Source organism: Nyctereutes procyonoides, unplaced genomic scaffold, assembly GCF_905146905.1.
Source record: "Nyctereutes procyonoides isolate TBG_1078 unplaced genomic scaffold, NYPRO_anot_genome, whole genome shotgun sequence".
NCBI lineage: Eukaryota > Metazoa > Chordata > Mammalia > Carnivora > Canidae > Nyctereutes > Nyctereutes procyonoides.
Genome location: NW_026575131.1, coordinates 14,534,786 through 14,557,243, shown reverse-complemented (window position 1 = coordinate 14,557,243; position 22,458 = coordinate 14,534,786). Strand labels below are relative to the sequence as shown.

The window sequence follows — 22,458 nt, the reverse complement described above, 5'->3', positions numbered from 1 at the left end:
TAGGAGGTGTTGGAAGAAAATGCCAGGGATGACACATAGGTTTCTGGTGTCACAGCTGGGTTTATGGGAATGCCACTTACTGAAATGGTTTTACTGAATAGGTTTACAAGGAAAAATCTAGAGTATTATTTTAGTCATTGTTTGTAAAGCCAAAAGCATGACTTCCCTCTTGGCAATAGAAAGAATAATTTGTTTTGTGATTCTTGTCCGATCTCTCTATCATAATACTCATCTGATGTTTTGACATGTGCTCATCAGCTTGCCTTCTTCTCCCACCTTGCTGAAACCCTGATCAAGCACAGGTCATTGGTTCATCCAACTTTGTTCTAGGGACCAGCACAGTGCTTGCCAGATGACAAATGTTAACGTAATATGTTGAAATAAGGGTACCTAGGTGGCTCAGTAGGTTGAGCCTGACCCTTTGGCTCAGGTCATGATCCCAGGGTCCTGGGATCGAGCCACACATCTGGCTCCTTGCTCAGTGGGGAGTCTGCTTCTCCCTCTCCCTACTGCCCCTCCCGTCTGCGTGTGCTTATGCTCTTTCTCAAATGAATAAATTAAAAAATCTTTAAAAATATGTTGTAATAAGCTGAATTAAATTAAATAAAACTGAACATTTTATCAGTTTAAGAAGAAAAATAGGTGAAGGACCACTTTTTTCAAAAGTTCTTGATACTATTTCTCTAGACCTAAGGATGAAGAGCCTTTTGCAAAAGATGTGCTCCACTGGCATTTTGTACAGACTTATTTAAAAATAAATCCCTCTGACTGCTGCTTATAATGCACTTATATCAAAATGTCTGTTCAGTGGTAGTATTATCCATTCAGGTGTGTCAAGTCACAAATGTAATGAAATATTGATGATCTACTAAGACAGCCCAGGAGACATATTGCACACAGTTGCTAGAAGAAACAAAAATTCAGGGAACATAAGAACTCCAGAATCATCACAGCACTTCAAGTTGCCAGCAACTTTGCCTTTTGCTTGGCTTTTAGATATATCTTGACTTGTCTAGTATATCTTCATCAAGATGACAAATGTTTTTTACTAGAATATTTTATCACAAAATTAGCAGAATAAAGATATCATTCTTCAGCAATTAATGCCCATTCATTCTTAATTTCCATGAGAGTTGCATGGTGAAAATTCATACTATGTCTTTCCCACTTAGGCTAGAGTACATAAAATGGATACTTGAACTATATTACTAAGCACAAAATAGGTTACTTAATTAGCTCTTGTCTGGAGGTAAGAGAAAAGGAGAAATATAAATCAAGAAGAGATTGCAAAATAAAGATGACATTCTTGTTAAAGTCTATTCTACAAGAATAAAATCAATAAAATTATCATTCTGCATGATCTTGTATTTAGCGACTGTATTTTAGACTAATAAATGCAAGGTTGTATAGAATTTGTACAATCATTTTGTTAATTGAAGGTCTCTCAAAATTTCACATATCCCTTCTGCCTCTGAAATATGAATAAGCAAGACATCAGAGTCTGTTGCCTGAAGTGAACTAATTACCATGGCTGGTCATTTCCCTGCAAAGTGCAGATGTGGTTTAAAGAACTAAATGTCCTCAATATTCAGGTTATTCCCTTGGAGTTTCAGCTAAGCAGTTCTGGACTGTGATTCATTATTTCCAGCCCAAAAGGCTACAGTGAGTCATAAAGAGTGAACAGTGAACATTGACTCAAGTCCTGATAGATACCAAATGTGATGTGTCCCGTGTTTATCCCACTGACCCTATTTACTCCTTGCCCCCAGCTCACCACAGTTTAGCAAGACTTTGGTACTTTATGTTCCCTTCCCACTCCCACGCTCTTCACATGGCTTACCCCTTCTTATATCTCAGATCGTTAGTGCAATGTAGGGCAGGATGGTTTGAAGTAAACCCTGAGACTCTGGAACCAGATTCCCAGGGTGGAATCTAGTCTTACCACTTATTAGCTGTGTGACTTTGGACATCACTTTAACCTCATTTCATTCCATTTTCTCATCAGTCAGGTGAGGATGACAGTACCTAGCTCAGAGGCTTATCTTTTGTGTTAAGTTAAAAAAGTGCTTTGATGAGTGACAAAATAAAATGCAGTGTCAGTAACCTCCTTACCTAAATATACTCAGCATACTCTATTTTTAAAAACAGATTACATAGTGTATAGATAATATTATCCTTGTTTTGTAAAATATATGTGGGTGATGACAGAGAAAGCTGGAAACACTACTCTCCCAAATGCTAACAGTGTTAAACTTTGAAGTGTTTAACTTGCAGTGGTAAAATGTTCAATTCTTTTTTCTTCTATTTGCTTTGTTGTATTTTCTCATTTTTCTACACTGATTAGAAATATTTTGAGTTTCTAGAAAAACATTTGGTAAAGGTGGTAAAGGGTTATTTACAGATGGTCGGCACTTAGAAATCGTCCAACTTTATATCTTTATTCTTTGGGAAAGAAGAGAATTGAAGATCAGGGGAGTAAGATGAGGAAGCATCAGGATCAATTACCCAGTGCTCTGTCACCATGCTACTTAAATGAGTTTCACAAAAGCTGTTTGGGACCCTACATTAATAGATTTACCTTGTTTCTTTCCCACTAGGATTTTTTACATTTTTTGTATTGATAGTTCTCCTAAATAACTTTATGTTGCCATGTAGTATTTACCTCTAGGAAGTATAAAATTGAGTTATTAGGCTAATGTGAGAAAATTTTTTATATCAGAGTTTATCTAGATATTTTGAAATTTGCTTTGGAAAGAAAATATAGTTTGTCATGTGGAAAGTGCACCTGTTGCTTAGGTACCATGAAAAAAAAAAGATTTAATTGAGAAAAGTGTATCATCATTATTTTTATGACAGATACTAAAGTAGTCTCAGGATCAATATTGGCCAACTGCTGGTTATTAATGATGATGAGTTTGTTCTATTATGAGCTTCCTACACAGATCTCAAAGAGTTGTCCCAAATTTCTATAAACAAAAGTAATAGAGCATTAAGTCCAAGAGAAATCATAGATTTAGATGATAGTTATAATGGCCATTTCTTCTGTCTTTTTCTGTCTTTAATCACTATCCCTGATGTCCTCTAAAGTGGCTAAAGAAGAGAAGAATTAGCAGAGATTAGTACAGTCTTGGCAAAATGAGGTCATGTCCATGAGGATGTTTATGTACATTATATACGCAGGTACATAATTGAGCAAGAGTTATTATTTAACCTTTGCCTTTTTCTCTGTTTTCCTTGAGGCTGGCTGGGGATTGATTTGGCAGTTGTTTTGCTTATTAGAACTAAGACAAATTTTGAGCAGTTTACAGCCAGTGTCTGTCAATGGGTTTATGCTTTTGTATAGTGTGTGTTAAATATTATTGAATATTATCCCTAATTAGAATTCTAAATAGAGGGCAGCCCTGGTGGCTCAGCAGTTTAGCGCCACCTTCAGCCCAGGATGGGATCCTGGAGACCGGGGATCGAGTCCCAAGTCGGGCTCCTGCATGGAGTGGAGCCTGCTTCTCCCTCTGCCTGTGTCTCTGCCTCTCTCTCTCTCTCTCTATGTCTCTCATGCATAAATAAATAAAATATTTTTAAAAAGAATTCTAAATAGAAGAGATACTAAGGAACAGAGGGAAAGGGCTTTATCCTATGTTACAGTTCCAAAAGTTCTTTCTCATTCTCCCCTTCTCTCATATATACATTTACAAACATAGGTTATGTTGTGCAAATATACATATGTTTTATACACTAGATATATTGTTTTTGGAAATTAAAATGTAAACTTCACTTTTCTGAGTATTATACTTCCATTTAAAGTTATTTAAAATTTATGTTCATATATAACCAGAATAATTGGTGATATTTTTCTAAGTTCTCACCCATTTTTCTTGGCCTAATTTTTTTTTTAAGATTTATTTATTTATGATAGACATAGAGAGGAGAGAGAGAGAGGCAGAGACACAGGAGGAGGGAGAACCAGGCTCCACGCCGAGAGCCCGATGCGGGACTCGATCCCGGGTCTCCAGGATTGCGCCCTGGGCCAAAGGCAGGTGCCAAACCGCTGCGCCACCCAGGGATCCCTCTTGGCCTAATTTTATATAGCCATAAAAATGCTGAGTATGGTCGGCACTGAAGTATTTAGCGTTCTCACCTGAAGTCAGGTTTAACCCAGTGGACAAGAGACTAGCTGACAGCCTTAGCTTCCTGCAGCTTCAGAGCAAGAAGGACAGAAACAGATGGGCTGGACATAGGGTTGAGAATGTGCCTGACTGGTATCAACCAGCTTTCTCTTTTTTGGTGTGGCCTCACCTGGAATGCAGTGAAACGGGGACAGGGCTAAAAGTCAAGAAGAAAAGAAGTCATGAAATCTGGGCTGTGGTCCCAGATCTGCCACTAATTCACATAACAAAAATCATACCATTTCTTTGGTTCTTTATTTTCTTAGCTATTAAAATGAGTGATTTGTATATCATATCCACGTTTAAATCTAGTTCTCCTCTAGGATTCTAGTCACAACTTTTCTATGTTACCTTACTCAAATCTTCATATTCACACAGGCCAAGGAATATCAGATGTTAATCAACGGATGCTATTCATTGGATCAGATTTCTTCCCAATGCTAAAAACTAATCCTAGCACAAAACTAGGTGTACTCACTCTTTCTGATCAAAAAGGGGCATTTGTGAGCCTTCACCTCTGTGACTATTAGTGGCTTAGAAGACTGCATTTCCCTTAAAATTCCAAATTTAAGACCAAAGACTAAAAAATGGAAAAGATAAAACTAGAATATTATAGGGTATTCTATTATATTGATGCAGCATAATGTATTTTCCATTATGATATGTCATCAGTTTGTTGTAAACTTTTCTAATATTGCCCCAAGCTGGATTAGAACCTCAAGTGAGCATTAACAACCACTGTGTGTCTTCATAAACAAAGCAGCTTTATTTGTTGGCTGCTTAATTAACCTCAGGGGATTGGATCAACCATTCATTAGGAAGATCTTTTTTTTTATTGTAAACTTGATCTACAACCTTTTACTGATGTCCTAGCATTTAAACTAGCAAAATGACACTTCTACCTGGTGATGGGTAGAAATAAGTTCTTCACTTAGACATGTTTTTATGTTACTTAAGATCTAGAGTTTATACCAAAACACTTTGCTTTATTTTACTCTCACTTCTAATTGCAACTTTTGTGTGGCTTTGTCACAGCAATCATCTCTTGTTTTTAATTCTCTAACAACATCACAGTTGAGGATCTGTGGGCGTAAAACATGTTTTATGAGGAGAATATCTAAATGACTAAAGGATGTGAGATATTTTGCTAAACTGCCATTGCTAATCTGATTTAATAGTGTCTTAATGGCTCTGGATATTTTGAAGGCTTGACAAGCTTAGAAACTTGGCAGTCAGCTTTAGACCTCTAGCACAGTCATTCCATTTCAGGTCTATGGGGGCCAAAGGTCTTGGATGGTCATTTAGCTAGTCAGTTAGGAAACATCTGTTAAGTACCCGTTGTGTGTGGTACACTATGAAATAAAAAGATGTGATCTCAGCCCCTGGAAACCTACTGTCTTAGAGATTCCAAATTAATGAAAGGTCTAAAGTTTCATTCTTATTAGAATCACTGAATTGAGTTGCTGAAAACACATGTACAGAGGGATTAGACATGAATAAGGGATGTGGAGGTGTTTAGCCTAAAATTGAGATGACATGGGGAATTCATTGGATTATGCATTTAACCAACAAATATTGAGTACCTGTTGTATACTTGTCACCAGGAAAGCAGAAGTCTTTCTGTGTATCACAGCTGACAGTCCAGCTGAGAAGCCTAACTGCCTGAGGCAGGAGTGGGGCCATATTGGAGGAGAGTGAGGAAGTAAAAGCAGGTTCATTTAAGTCTCTTTCGTAAAAAGAGCCAACAAGGAGCAGTGAAGGGTGCAGTGCCTTGGGTGGGAGGAAATCTGGCCTGATGCTGGGGAACAGCCTAAGCTTCCATCATGAGTTGAGGAAGGAAAAAAATTCCAGGCAATGTGTACCTTGTTTGTTTAAAGCAGGAGTTGGCAGGCCAGTTCTGCCTGTGGCCTGTTTTTGTTTAAAAAAAAAAAAAAAAGAAAGAAAGAAAGAAAGAAAGAAAGAAAAAAAGAAAAAAAAGTTTAACATTTTATCCATAGAAATGTTGGGTATTCTTAGTTAATTCCTAAATTCTCTGTAATTTTTGTTTCTATTGCAAATGGTTTCTTATTTTTAATCACATTCTCTAGTTAGTTATTGCTGATGTACAGAAATGCTATTTTTTTGTGTGAGTCGACATTTGGCAAGCTTGCTGAATTCTCTTGTTAGCTCTAATAGTTTGTCGATTCTATCAACTCTCTGAAACTTTGCTATTTTTCTCGTTTCTTCTAAGCCAGGGGTCAGCCAAGTAGGGCTCATGGGCCATACTGCCAACTACTGTTTTTGTAAATAAAATTTTATTGGAACATAGCCATGTCCTTTTGTTTACATATTGTCTGTGGATGCTTTCCAGCTATATAATGGCAGAGTTAAGTTGTAGCAGAGACTGTATAGCTCACAAAACCTAAATAAAACCTTTGTTCTCTGTCACTTTATAGTAAAACTTTGCCAATCCCTGACAACATGATAACATCTTTAAATATATGAAGACTATCCATCAAAAGACTTGTTTTTTGTTTTTTGTTTTTTTGTGGCTCCAAAGACTTGAACTAGGACCAACATGTACAAATTAGAGGGAGAAAAAGTATATTGTTCGAGATAATATGAAGACCTTTTTAGTAGGCTGAATCTAAAATACTTAATCACAGGAAGATGACAGCTGGCTTTCTTTCATCCAAAAGAAGATGACCTTATAATTAATTGTCCAAACTGGAAACTTAGCAAGTTACATAAGGATATCGGGTAAACCAGGACTATTTTAGTCAAGCATGGATGCATTCACTCTACCTTTATAGGAGATAGCGTTCTGAAATGACTAAAGTTATCTCTGCACTTTAATTATTGAGAAGGAAGGAAGGAATTCAGATTTGAAGTTAAAACATGTTTATTTTCACATCCCACAGATTTCTGAGGATACCCTAAAACCCTAAATTTAAGGTTGTATAGCCTTCAGCTTCCTTACTCCTCTCTAGCACTGGCAGCAGCGGCAGGGTGGGGGGCTGTTGTTTGGATCGTTGTGGCCTCAAACTCAATGGAAATTCACCTATTGGAGGGTGTCTTATGGTAGAAGGGGACCTCGGATGGTACCCTAGACCTCACAATGTCTCCTTCAACCCAGAGGAAAACAAGTCTTTTTTTAAAAGAGCAAATTGTAAATTCAGCCGAAGGGATGTGTAGGACTAATGAGGTATTTCCAAATATTTTTAGCTTAATGAACTACACATCATATGACCTCATCCACAAGAAAATCATCTGGGAACTTTTCATAAGATGATTTTTGCCATTTTTTTAGTAGAAAATCCCACTCTGTGGAAGTGGGTAAAAGTGCCTTCTGTGGCTTAATTTAGCAAGCACAGGTTCCAGCTGAGGCAGGTGTTGGCAAAATGTTATGGCACTCAACTCTGCAAAGTGGCCTCTTTCTGCCAACACAGCACTCTGCAAATTGTAGTTAAACAAGCATGGTGTGTGACTGATTTCTCTTTCGTATTCTATAATTTGCCAGTTATTTTGTTAAATTCTATGTTCTTAATAGACATCATTGTCACCTTAATGATTTTTTTAGGTTTTTAAAGGGGAACAGTCATTGCCACAAGGTCATATACAGGGCTCAGGCTCTTGATGGGCATTGCAACCAGTAGGATTCCATTTCTAATACTCTTCCAGTGACTAGCCCACAGGAGAGTCTAGTATTACTATGTTGTACTCTTTGCTTTAGGCTTAACATGTCATGGTTACTACAGAAATTCTTGAAATATACTCCCTGGGCCAGAAGCTTCAACATCACTTGGGAAATAGTTAGAAATGCACATTCTCAGGCTCTATCTCAACTTCCTAAATCAGAAACTTAAGCCCTCCAAGGTGATTTTGAGAACCACTGGTTTAGAAAAAAATACCCTAGGAATTTCTAGCCACATCTTCCTCAGAAAGTCAGCTCTTTCAGTTATTCAGTGAACACTCATTGCCTGCATATGCCATGTTACCATGAAAGGCATTATAAAAGGGTGGCCTACAGGTGTCATGAAGATAATAATCAGATGTGGTTATACACATTGTGCTAGGCATAGTACATGTTTTATGGTTGATATTACATGAACACTTACTCAATTACTCCATCAGAATATAAATACAGAGCTAAGCCCTTGACTCCTGAGGACTCTAATGTGTAGAATTTCAAGTACTTAACTTTCACTATTTGTTATGGTGGGTCTCTCATTTTAGAATGGAAAATATGGACATGCATTTTTATGAATTAAGACTTTTTTTCTTTATTTTTAAAATTATAGGTATAAATGTCTGTAAAATTAAAAGCAAAAGCTGTCTCTGTAGACAAATTGTATCATAAATTAATGGTATCATGGAAGAGAAAGGGAATATTACTGAGATGATGTATCCTGGTTGATTTTGACTATATGATATGCACTCCTTATTTTTACCTGCCTTGGTTGTGTGGACACAGCTAGGTCTTTATATCTTCTCACCTTTTAAATAGTTTGAAGATAGAAAACGAGTCTGAAGCAATTCCATCAGCAGCCTTTCTCTTTCTGCCTAATAATTCTGTAAATCACCAGAGCAGCTGTAGACCAATTAAGTTCAAAAGTGTACAGGTGGCCAGAGAAATGACTTGAAAAATGTACCTTTTTTTAAGAATACATTTGTACTTTTTTGTTCCATAAAAAAATAAAAACGGCAACAGCTTTTTAAATTTAATATAGAAAGTAAAGGCCAAAATAGTTAAAATGAAGTAAATAGTCAAATAAAAAATATATCTTCTGCCAGATGTAACCAAATTAAATGAAACAATTTGCAAGTGCCCCCCCCCCCAAATGTTATGTCATAATATAGTTACAGAAAATTGCTTTCTTTATTTTTTATGACTTTAAGACTAGGACTATCTTTAAATATAATGAAAATTCTTTAAACATCATGAAAACCATACCATCCAATCTCTGATCCATATCTTTATGTCCTATAACTCTTGTTATAAATCCAGATCAATCTGTATTATTATTAGCTCTGTTACTTTAATTTCTATAGCTATAAATATAGATCAATGAGCATCAACCCAGAAATCATCCGTATGACCACCTAAACAACCTAGAGCCCATTTTAGAAAAAACCTGGTGTAAGTGAGTGAAGTCATCATACAAGAAGCTGTGATGCTGATACTTTAGAAATGACTTCCGTGCCTGGAAAGAAGTACATGTTTGAGTTAATAGCTATTGTGTGTCATAGTATAAGGCCTATATTCTTCTATCTTTTCCTCTCTCCCACAAATTCCTGCTAATCATACTTTTTCTTCATATGCCTGGTACTGAACTAGGATTTGTGAGGGCCACAGAAAAAAAAATCAGAAGTATTTCCATTCCTCAAGGAAATGAAAGCACAAAGAAAGAGATAACATGTCTATAAATAGCTATAAAGATGATAGAAAACAGTAATGCTGTTTGAGAAGGGCCCAGGACTTTGTATGTAAAATGACATTACTTATATGGCTGTAGTTTTTTAGTACCTATTAGGTGAAGAAACAATGATAGAAGCTAGAGGTACAAATGAAAAAGATAGACACATTACTCGATGTCATGCATTTTACAGTCTCAATGAAATGACAGATACTAGACTCATACATAAACAAGATTGTGAATTATGATAATTAACATAGAGGAAATAGATGTTAATAAAGAATAACACAGCAACTTATTTTAGATAGTGTGATCAGAAAGCATTTCTCTGAAGGGGCACCCTTTGAGCTGAGACATGAAGCAAGAGATAAGTCATTCATGTAAAAAATGAATGAGGAATGAAAGAAATTTCCACACAAAGACTTGCATTCAAATATTCTTAGAAGCATTACTCTTTATAGCCAAAAGTGGAGGCAACCCAAATAAATGCCCATCAACTGGTATTATGGGTTGAATTGTGTCCCCCCAAAAAGCTATGCTGAAGATATAACCCCACCCACCCCCAGTACTTCAGAATATGACCTTATCTGGAAATAGGGTCTGTACAGGTGTAATTAGTTCAGATGAAGTCATTATGGATGATGGTGGGGCCTTAATCCAATATGAATGGTGTCCTTATAAAAATATAATGAGAAGACACAAAGCATGTCCTGTGATGACAAAAGAGAGACTGGAGTAATGGAGATGCAAGGCAAGGAACACCAAAGATTGATGGCCACCACCAGAAGTTAGGAAGAGGCAAGGAACGATTCTACTCAAGAGTGTCAGGAGCAGAGGGCCTGTCATTGCCCTCATTTATGACTTCTAGCCTCCAGAACTGTAAGAGAATAATTTTCTTTTTTTTTAAGCTACTCACTTTGTGTTACTTTGTTGCTAATATGACCAGGGAATAAAAAAGTAAAATGTGGTATCTCCATACAGTTGAATACTATTCAGCAATATAAAGGAACAGATACATGCTGCAACATGGATGAATCTTGATAACATTATGCCAAGTGAGAGTCCAGACGCAAAAGAATATATAGTGTCTAATTATATTTATATGAAATATCCAGAAAAGGCAAATTCTCAGAGACAAAAAGCAGATTAGAGGTATTGCCTCGGGCTGGGACAGGTTCTGAGGATTGACTATGAACAGGCATGAAGGATCATGGGTCATGGAAATGCTCTAAAACTGGATTATGGTGATGGCTTCACAACTTGGTAAATTTACCAAAAATCTTTGAATCATACACTTAAAGTTGGTCAATTTTTGATATGTAAATTATCCTTCATAATGTGTTTGTGTGTATATGTGTTTTTTCAAGAAGTCAGGGAAAGGACACCTCAGTTGATTAAGCATCTGCCATCAGCTCAGATCATGATCCCATAGTCTTAGGATCGAACCCCCTATGGGGCTTCCTACTCAGTGGGGTATCTGCTTCTTCCTCTCCCTCTCCCTCTACTCATACTCGCTCACTGTCTCTCTCTTTCTCTCTCTCTCAAATAAACAAATGAAATCTTTAAAAAATAAATAAATAAAGAAGTCAGGGGAAACATTCAGAACTGAGGCAAAGAGGTTTATGCGATCATTTAAAGGGCACTATGGACTAGAAAATAGGCCAGGCTGAGGAGGAGGAAAAGGATCCTGGAGGAGTGGACTTCGAGTCTGGGCCTTGGTACATAGGAGTTTAGGATGAGGAGATAACAGGGCAGGGGATCTTCTACTCTGTCTCTGCATTGCAGTGATATTTCAGTTTCTCAGGAAAAGGTCCTGTGAGATATATTTGCTCCTTGGTATATCTTCCAGAGCTGGGTAAAAGAAACCTAGTGTATATGTAGTGTTTGTAGAAAGAAGAGGCAGGGCAGCCCGGGTGGTTCAGTGGTTTAGCGCCACCTTTGGCCCAAGGCCTAATCCTGGGGACCTGGGATCAAGTCCCAAGTCAGGCTCCCCGCATAGGGCCTGCTTCTCACTCTGCCTGTCTCTGCCTCTCTCTCTCTCTCTCTCTCTCTCTCTGTGTGTGTATGTGTGTCTCGTGAATAAATGAATAAAATCTTAAAAAAAAAAAAAAAGAAAGAAAGAGAAGGCAGAGGGAAAACCTGATCACTGCTAAAACAGCCTTGTCCCTTGTATTTTAACATTATTGCCTCATCTCCCTCCCACACATGATACACTGCAATGCAGATTGTTTTGATTCCCTGGGAACACAAAAGACCTCTTTTTCTCAAAGCAATTCTTTTTTTAATTAACACTGCTCTTGGAGTACATAACCACACACACAACACTAAAAGGTGTTAACTTGTTCCTGCACTCAGAGTCATACTACTGATATTTATGGGACAATGAGTCAGTTGTATGCTGTTGGTTAGCAAGTTCAGCAGCTGTGTGTGAATGCCATCAAAAGCAAACGCCACTTCTTTACTGGTCCAGCTTTGTGACAAATGCTCAAAGGAAGGCAAACCCAAGTTTAAGTGGAAGAGAACTCAGACTGGCTAAAAAGGAAGGAATGATTTTGTATCTGAATGTGGCAAACATGGATTTAGTATAGTTGAATCTGGTTTTGTAGTGTTAATCATTGCAGTGGTGAGAAGCCATAGTAAAAGAGGAAGGGGGGACCAGGGTTGCAACCTAGAACACTAACTAGCTTGTTGTAAAACAAAAGACAAGCTGCTTAACACCTTTGAGGTTACAACCTTGCTCACAAAAGGAAGAGACATATCAGACTGATTTTAATTGGGGGAAAGGTGCTTGCTTTAGAGTCCTTTTTTTAAAAACGATGTATTTATTTTAGAGAAAGTGCAAGCATGCACATCGTGGGGAGGGGCAGAGGGGAAGGGAAAGAGAAAGTTTAGCAGACACTGCACTGAATGGGGAGCCAACATGGGGCTCAGTCTCATGATCCTGAGATCATGACCCAAGTGGAAACCAAGATTTGAGCACTTAACCAACTGTATTACCCAGTGCCCCTATTTAGAGTTCTTTTGGGAATAGGTTGCTAGCTGTCTGTGGGAAAGTGTGCATCAATGGATGCCAAGATTAAAAATGCTAAACTAAATTATTTTAAAGGTCCCTTCCAAATCCAATCTTCCCTGTCATTCTGTGAAAGGAAAGAAAATCAAACAATTATGTTCACCTTTGCACGTTTGATCACATACCTCATAGCAAACCTAGCTAGACAGTTATGTCATATGACACTGTTGATTTTCTGTTTACACATTAAGGAAATCCCCTTGATGCTTCCCACACATTAAAGCTGCAGATGAAAAGAATCACCTCTGCAAAGTGAGTGGAACTGCTTCCCTCTGTCATTGTACCTGTCCCCATCCACTCTGAGTATTTACCTTTTCTTCTGAATCCTTCAGTCTTTTTTTCTATAACTATGGGAAACCTAAAGAGAGGTGAAATGGAAGATGCTATCATTTCTTGGTAAGTTAAGTAATTCCAAACTTTATACTGGCACTGCTAAATCAGAGACCATAGGACAAAATTAGAAATTGAATAAAAATAAATGTATTCAATCAATTAGAGCAGTAGGACATGGGGTCAGGAATGTGTTGATAAGAAATAATTAACAAGGGATGCCTGGGTGGCTCAGTGATTGAGCATCTGCCTTCAGCTCATGTCATGATCCCAGGGTCCCGAGATCAAGTCCTGCATGGGCTCCCTGCGGGGAGCCTGCTTCTCCCTCTGCCAATGTCTCTGCCTCTCTCTGTTTGTCTCTCATGAATAAATAAATAAATAATATATTTTTTAAAAAAAGAAATACTTAACAAGTTTTAGTTATAAAGTATGGACTTAGGCTGTTAGGTTATGTTACCTTGGCCACAAATGTACATTTTCTAGGATATGGGAAAATGGGAGAATATGATCTTCTAAGTAAGCATGCCATTGGGAAGGTGAGCATAATTTTAAGATTGTTTTCTGTAGTTGCTTCCTACTGTCCTTTATTTATACATTGGTTCAAAATATAATAATACTGCCATTTGATGCTACCTTCTGTGCATTAATTTATGATTAATTCTGATTGGTACTGAAAGTGAATAATAAATTAATGCATGGTCACAAAATGATTATTCAGATTTTTTTTATATAGACATAAGAGAGCCTGGATGTATTTTTTTAAATTTTTTTAAAGATTTATTTATTTATTTATTTATTTATTTATTTATTTATTTATTTATTTATGATAGACATAGAGAGAGAGAGGCAGAGACACAGGAGGAGGGAGAAGCAGGCTCCATGCCAGGAGCCTGACGTGGGACTCGATCCCGGGACTCCAGGATTGTGCCCTGGGCCAAAGGCAGGCCCTAAACCACTGAGCCACGCAGGGATCCCTATTTTTTTTTTTAATATTTAAACTTTTTCTGCATGCAGTATGTTTTCAAATAAGATAATTTACTTGATATTCCTGATGACTAAGACTTTATTCTTTCCTTTTTTGGTCCTATGACTTCCTTTAAAAAAAAAAAAGGTTTTTTGATAAGTGAAGTTATATACATGGAGAATTTGATCCTAGGCAGATGGTATGGCACTGTGATACAGAATTTACCCTCACAGGAACTGGGAGAAGAGCCACAATTCAAGGCTGGTTAGAGATAGAACCAGCTCTAAATGAAGAAATTAATTGCACACATAATGATGTATTAGAACATCCTACATTAAGAGATAAAACACTTGTGTACATTTTAAAAGAACCACAAAGACTTAGTTCCATTGTTTATTCACAGGGGTGATGGGTGAATATGAGCCAAAAATAGAAGTGCACTTCCCAGAAACGGTGCCGACTGCCAAAGGAACAACAGTGAAGCTGGAATGCTTTGCCTTAGGAAAGTAAGTTCTGGTTTCTCTTCCATCTTGTCCTCTATTTAGCTGGGCAGATATAGAATTTTATTTGCACTGTTCACAGTGATGGTTTCTGCAGTAACTGAAAGTAAGTCAAGCCTTTCTCTTTGTAATTCTACGTATGCATCTTTGTTTCTGCCCTCTTACCATGGAGAGGGGACCTATAATGGCACAAGGGGATTAGGCTGCCACAATTGACAGGGCCACAAAGAAGAAGAGAATGGGCAATTCTGAAAAAGTATTTTGTTCTATTATTGTGACCTGTAATGTGCATGCTGTCTAACCCAGAATGACAGGAAAACAATGGCCTTCATTTGAGGTACGCTCAAGCTGACTATTTGGAAAAATACGGACTTTCATTCTGGCACTAGTTTACAGAGGATGCATCAAACTTTTCTTGAATTTCTTTTTAAATTACTAGTCTCTTCTCCCTAGTTTGGATTTCCTTCTGTTCTGGCTAAATATAGGTGAGACCTTAGATTCTTTAAGAGAGTCTCTATTTTAGAGGCTTATCTGAAAATTATTCATGACTTTATTATTAAATCTGTGGAGTGATAAACCTGAGATCCAGTTTGCCTTTCCATAGTGTATCTCTCAGAGGACATAAAGAAAATGAAAAACAGATCAGTTAAGATTCTCCCAGTAACCTGAAAAAAGGATTTGGCATAAATGATACACACTGTCATCTAAAATGAGAATTTTTAGGTCATCTGTGGATTTTAATGATTAATGTTACTCTGTACACCCAACCCCATCTTCTCAGCTAACCCATTGCTAACTCCCCATCCTCTTCCTGTGCCCTAATGTTGACTAAATCAGCAACACTAACTTGTACTCAACCCCCCTCCTATCAGCATGTAATCTGTTTCTGTATATTTTTTGCATTTTACACCTACCATAGAAGAAAGACATTCCTTTTTCTCATTATATTTTCCGCTCTAATAAAAGGATTTTTTGGGTTTCTACGTTTTTAAATCAAGGCAGTTTAAGCTGCAATATTATCTTTACTTTGGCACAATACAATACAGTGGTAAATTCTTATGTCCTGGAAACTTACCACATTAAATAAGCTATGACCTATCTGTAGGACGGAATGCTGTACAGACATTAAAAGTCAAGTTGTAAAGCAACATATGAAAAGTAAGAAAATATCCATGATTTATTGCTAAGAGACTAAAAGCAGATTGCTAAGTTATATAACATGGCTACATCGCATTTTTTATTTTAAATATATACATTAGGAAATACAATCCAGGGAAAAGGTGAAAGCAGGTAGCTGCATAGGCTAGGTACAAATTTGGTAAACTATGCAAGGTGACACCTTAAAAAATCTTTCTTTGGAAAAAGAGAAAAATTCACATCGTTCATACTTCAAAGGGGGTATGAATTAAGCTCTATTCACACTGCTTGAATGGCACTGGAATAAAAACAAAAGACCAAAATTGGGCTCCTCCAGTCTACACAGAAATGTTTGGGGATGCACATCCAGCTGCCGAAACACATCATCATTGCCCACTTAAGAGCGGGAAGACTATGTCTAAGTACAGTTATTTGTAAAGGCATGTATTAAGTGTATATCTCATCAAATGTAAAGGCACCAGTAATGTACTTTTGATAGAGCCCTTTCTGCATCTTGAGTTAGTGTCTGTTGAATTAACTTAAATTGTTCTAAACAAGTATAGTAGAACTGATGGCTTTAATTTTTTAAGTACCATCTCAGGTTTTCCAGAGAAGATTAGCAAGTCTTTAGCCTAATTAGTTCTCTGTGTGTGTGTTTTTGTGCAAAATAAATAAGTAAATAATTGTATCCCCTGGTAGGAAGCTGCAGTCTTAAAAGCTGTGGTTAGCTTGCTAAACCATTGATTTGCAGACTCAATGATGCCCTCTTTGCAACTTAAGTTGTGTTCTCACAGTTCTGGCTGTAGGATGATAGATGCCTTGAGAGTACATAAAGACCCCACAGATGGTTTCTTTCCTTATCTTACTAATTTAAGTGAAATTTCCCCAAACCACTCTCCTAGTGAACTACTGCTATAAGTTGGTAAGGTTCTGTAGAGAATTTTCCGAGAGAGAAAGCAGAAGCTGCTAGTTTCTTATTGTCTGACCCTCAAAACTGGCACAACATCCCTCTGTCTTCTTTCAATAATCAAAGTAGTCAGACAACTCAACAGGGTTTTTAATGCAAAGGAGGATCTGGACCTCATATGGGAGGAATGTGAAAAAATTTGCTGTCCTTTTCATTCTGACACATTTGTGCATGGAAATTTTTATTGTCATATTTATGCCTTAGAAAAAAACAGTTATACTAAAAAATATAGCAATCATATAAAAATCTGTTTTTATTTTAGTGATAATATTACATATTTTTAAGGTTAAGAAAAGTTATTTAATTCTAAGAAAAACACAATATATAGTAATACTAGAAATGTGGATATGGTTAAAATCTTAGTGATATGTGAATGAGTGAAATTTGGGGAATACTGTCTAAGGCAAGCTTATACGTTTAGAACAAAGAAGGAAGGAGTTATGGGAAGCATAGGTTCAAAAAGTTTTCTCTAATTTGATTCACTTTTTTTTATTCTCCCTATCAGTCCAGTACCAACTATTATCTGGAGAAGAGCTGATGGAAAGCCTATAGCAAGGAAAGCCAGAAGACACAAGTCAAATGGAATTCTTGAAATCCCCAATTTTCAGCAGGAGGATGCTGGTTTATATGAATGTGTGGCTGAAAATTCAAGAGGGAAAAATGTAGCAAGGGGACAGTTGACTTTTTATGGTAAGTTTGCATTTCCAATTTATCATTTGTAATGCTACAGACCTTGGCATTAAAAGCATAAACTGGAAAAAAAAAAGCATAAACTGGGAGGTTTGCATTCAGGCTTTTTGGGAAAGAGCATGTAAAATAAGACTGTGTAAAACCCTTGGTTTGCTGCTAATTAGCATTCCCTGGGTGATTCTGGGTGTGGAGAGTGAGGGTGGGGGACAAGGATGTTGACAGGGCAGAGGGGAAGAAATCAGGCTGAGGTGTTTGGGAGATGGGTATTAGTGGAAATGCACTTGCAAAGGAAGCATTTTTCTTCTTGCCATCAAGCTGTAAACCTGACACAGGAAACCTTTTGTTATTCTTTCTCCTGATTTATTTCATTTTAAACTGTATGCTTTTCTTCTTTTGAATTTTGATTTGGGGCTCATGTTAATTCTTTGTAATTGCTTGTATTTGATAGCAATTTAATGTAGTACCATGAATATTTCAAAATGCATACTCCCCAAATTTAGTTCTTATCAGAGTGGAGCGTGACAAATCTCTCTCACCCCAAAGACTTTTTATGTGCAGCTGCTCCTGTTCCAATCAAATCATCGGCATTGATCCAAACATAATATAAATGTAAAACCGCTAGCACGTGGTCGCCAATTTAGCCAGTCTTGGAAACCCTGTTAGGGCATCGATTTGAAATCCAAAATGGGATCTCATTGGATAGGCATTTTGAAAGCAAATTGAGTTCTGCCAAATTGGAACATGTTTGAATCCCATCTTTCTGGGATATTGGAAATAAATACCATAGATTGATAATTATTCACAAATAGTTTAAATATACAACAATGTATATTAAAATGCTGAGAGTAGCTCTTTAGGGGCAGGTTGTAGCAAAAGTTTTAAATGTTCTTATTTTTTGCAATAACAGATACCATAAAGGTCTATTTATTTAACCATTTCTTCTTCCAAAGCATTTTGGTTTTAAAATATAGCCAAATATTTTGTTCATTAATCATAGAAGCATGATTGAAAACTGAACAGAGATTTGGAGTATCAGCTAGCTTTCAGGGAACTCCCCCACATGACCCTCAGGATTCAGAACTCACATACCTGATATATCAGGGTAACAAGAGAGCACACATGGCTCTAGGAACTATTTCACACGATGACCTGAGCAACAGTTGTTTGAACAAATTTATACACTTCTTTAATCATTCATATTTCTTCAACAATTATGAAGAACTAATTCTGCTCAAGCCAACTGACGGACCTGATATTTAATCTTTACTCTTTCTTAAACTGTGGTAGTTGATACTTTGAGTGGGTGAAAAGCAAAAGACTCTGTAGTTAATTGAAAAATGTAAGACCAAAAGTTACGTGTTTAGTGAGATACAATTGGTGTATCTTTCAAGTGTTTAGGGTACATTTTTCTCACAAGTGTAATAATTATTTATTTGTCAGGTAAGGACAACCTGAAAATATTCGGGTAAATAGCCAATGTTTTCTCATTTTTATTAGTTGAATAGACTGCTCAATTTAGTGTGGTTGTTCCTAAGTGTTATTTGAGTTGCTCAACTCATTGAATAAAGTATTTTCACTTTACTCTTTTTAAGTAAAGTATCTGTTTTTGTTATGAAAGTATGAAATGTTCTGTAACCAGGAGTTGATGTAGTGCTTTCTAGTGGGTCAAAGTTTTTCTGCATTGGAAAAAGAGTACTCCAGAGGTACTGTTTTGGAGACTCAAACTTGTCACTGGCCCTCAGCCTTGTGCAGTAAAATGGTTTTTTCTTCAGGGATCCTGCCCTGGAGATGAAAATCAGGTTCTAACAGTGTTTCCCTTTTAAATGGAGTTATCTGCATCCATGCATGGGGGAAAAAGCAGAATGAAATTTGCCTGTTTTCTGAAGATAACTCAGCTTTTTTCTCAGTTGTCAACCACCTTTGGTATTAGAAGCTTGTCAGATCAGTTGACTTTAATAGCACTTGGCTGTTGCATCTATGTTTATTCTTTTGTTTTTCCTCAACTAGCATATCAGTGACACAGAAATTATCGAACTCTTTTCATTGTCACAGGAGAGATTAATTATACAAAAGTGCTTGGCTGTCATTTTTTTTTCTCTCATTTTTTTGGTCTCTATTGGGTTTTCCCAATGCTGAATTCCCAATATCCAGCTGTCTAGATCTCCAATTTAAATGAGTTATTATAATTAAAATCACTATGTAGATCACAGAAGGGGAGAAAATAGCCCCAGTCACTTATCCATTAACATTCTGTCTTTGTTGACAAGAGAATTTCTTACAACATTAAGATGTGCTATGCTCAGGGATTATAAACCATGGGTTTGAGTTTAAGAACCTGTTTCTCCTTTATGGTTCCAAGTTGTTTATTCTGTTCATCAAATCGCCACCTCAACAGCCACAGGTGTGCTAACTTCTCATCTGGCTTAGCAAAATGTCTATTTTTATTGTCTAACGCTGGAACCATTTAACCTTCCTCCAAAGGCCTCCTAGACCTGATTCCATTGTTCCCATCTTCCCTGTGTCAGAATGATGGAAGCCTCTATTCCTGGCTGGTGTATTCCCACTATAACTGTATTTGTAGGTTAGCATGTGCTACTCATGTTTAGGATGTGTGAAGATTTAAAACTAGTTCAGACATAAAACATTTTACCCAAAAAAAAAAAAACAAAACATTTTACCCTACCGTGTCTTTCCAATTTATTTTATTTTTGCCATGACCTATACTTGACCAGTGTGGTCTCTAGTTTTGATGTTTTCTTTATTTCTTTCCTTCTTTCTTTTTCTTTTTTTGTATAGTTGACACACAATGTTACATTTGTTTCAGGTATGGGAAATAGTGACTGGATAAATTTATACATTATACAGTGTAGTCTAGTTTTAATCTGCTTTTTCAGACATTTTTCAGCATAAAAAATTTCTACAAATAGATCTGTAATTTTCAAGAATAAGATACAATAAATCTTTGTTGCTAAGGTAGAAATTTTCCAGTGATTTTAATATCTTATTAATTCATTCAACAAATATTCTTTTCATTGCCTGCTGTATTGTGGGGCATCCTGATTGGGTGGCGGATGGCGGCACAAGCAGTGAAAGAATTCACCTGAGTCATAATAAAGGAGATAGATGTTTATTTAATACACTGCAAAGGAGCAGTAGGCAAGACAGCAAAGGAGAGAATGTCAACCATGAGGTAGTGGTAAGGGGCTATAGTTACAGGGTGGAGTATGGGAATATATGGAACTTTCCTTATTTTGATAATCTTAGGAACTGTGCCTGGTTGTAGTTGGTCAGTTAAGGCCTATGACTATTTCAAGTTGAGTAGCTTAATGATCCTGTTGCATTCAGCTCCATGGTGACTCTGGCCCCTTTTGCCTTGCTCAGGTTAACATTACTCAAGCCTGTTAGAAGAGGTCTCTATACAAATGGTAGGCAATGTTAGGCAATAGGGTTACAGTACAACTCCCTGCCCTCAAGGAGATTGTTGCTACTAGAAGTTGAAGACAATATACCATTAAGCAAATAAATGAACTAGAAATTTTCATATTATGATAAGAATTATGAAGAAAATAATTAGGATGATATGGCATAAAATAACTAGGAGCAGGGGAAAGGCTCCATAAGGTAGTCAGGGAAGACTAGTCTGAGAATTGTACTCTGAGCTGAACACCAAAAGGTGAGCAAAAGCCAGACTTTCGAGGGAAGTACCTCCCAGGCAGAAGGCAAGGAATTGCGAAGACCCGGAGACAGAAAACGATTTGATATGTTTGAGCTGCATCAAAGAAACCAGTATAATTAAATCATGGTAAGACAGAGCAAAAAGTCTTGAAAAATAGGAGGGTGATACATACCTCACAAGCCAGGCAGAGTTTGGGTTTCATTCTGAGTATAATGGAAAACCATTGGAGGACTTTAAGAAGGGGAATGACTCGATATGATTCATGTTTTTAGAAGACCACTCTAGTTGCTTTGTGGTGAATAGATTCTGGGAACCTAGAGCAAAAGCAGGACAATCAGTCAGGGAGCCATCTAGGTAAGAGATGTTGGTGGCTAGGACTCAAGGAAAGAAAATAAATGGAGATACTTGAGATAAATTTTGGAATTAGAGCCAATAAAACTTACCATTCTAATAAACTCAGTTTGTAGATGGAACTGCTTCCCAAAGAGATTATGTAGCCAACCTCAGTTTACATAGTAAGAAACAGAGCCAGATTCCAAATGCCATGCTTGTTCCTCCATGTTAGATAGAGGTTATTGTACTTCAATGTGCATTAGAATAACATGGAAAATTTATTAAAATACTGAATATTGGGCCCCCCCACAGAGGTTCTGATTCTGTAGGACTGGAATGGGGCCTGAGAATTTGCATTTTTTAAGTTAGGCTTCAGTAATGCTGTCATAGCTTGTCTAGAGTCCACACTGTGAGAAACATTGCTCTCTCCTAAGCTGTTTGCAAGTGGCAGAGTGAAGCAGATTAAAATGGGTTCATGCAAAAGTGTTCCTGGTTCTCACAAAGCTAACAGCTTGCAGTCACATCAGGTATTGTAGACAGTCTACATAGACAAAGTAGAATGAGAGTGCTAAAGTAATTATCTTTGAAGAAGGGAAAGGAAAGTATAAAATATATTTAATTCACTTGATAATTACTCATTTTTCCACCTCATTGTGTCTATATAGTCACTTCCTTTCTTTCACAGATAGACCAATAGTATTATATAGTCATCATTTAGAAGAATGAAGTGTGAACTAAAGAATCTGATATTTAATACTCTTTTGTAATTTCTCCTATATGCAACAGGTGTTAAGAGAGTAAAATAATTTTCACCATTAGGAAACAGAGAATAGAATATTTGAGCAGGCTTATCATTCATAGAATCCTGTCATGTTTGAACTAGAAGGAACTATTGGGGCCAACCCTTTGATTTTTATAAGCAAAGAAAATAAAGCCCAGAGACATAAATTAACTTACCCATGATCATAGAGTGAGTGAGAATTAGAGCTATGACTAGAGCTACTCTTTCTGTTATACTGCACATTACTTTTTCTGCCAAGAAGATATTTTAATACAATAGGTAAGGGGGAAATCCATTAATCACCTGGCTACTTTTTCTCTGTATTTTCCACAACCAGCATCATAAAATGAAAACATCCAGATGGACAATTGACTTTCTCACTTCCTTTTTCTAAGATAATCAACTGATTATTGAGTCCAAAAGAGCTCTTTTTATTTTCATTTCTAAATTA

General features: G+C 36.9%; 1 protein-coding gene across 10 annotated transcripts in view; it reads left to right on the top strand.

The window, feature by feature from the left end:
- Nucleotides 1-22,458, top strand: part of CNTN4 (contactin 4) — a 903,432-nt gene that overhangs the window by 725,529 nt on the left and 155,445 nt on the right. For all 10 annotated transcript variants that reach the window (XM_055344757.1, XM_055344760.1, XM_055344759.1 and 7 more), the window contains 2 exons: nucleotides 14,327-14,429; nucleotides 17,033-17,217. In XM_055344757.1, coding sequence (XP_055200732.1) covers nucleotides 14,327-14,429; nucleotides 17,033-17,217 — 288 coding nt within the window. The remainder of the gene's footprint in view (nucleotides 1-14,326; nucleotides 14,430-17,032; nucleotides 17,218-22,458) is intronic.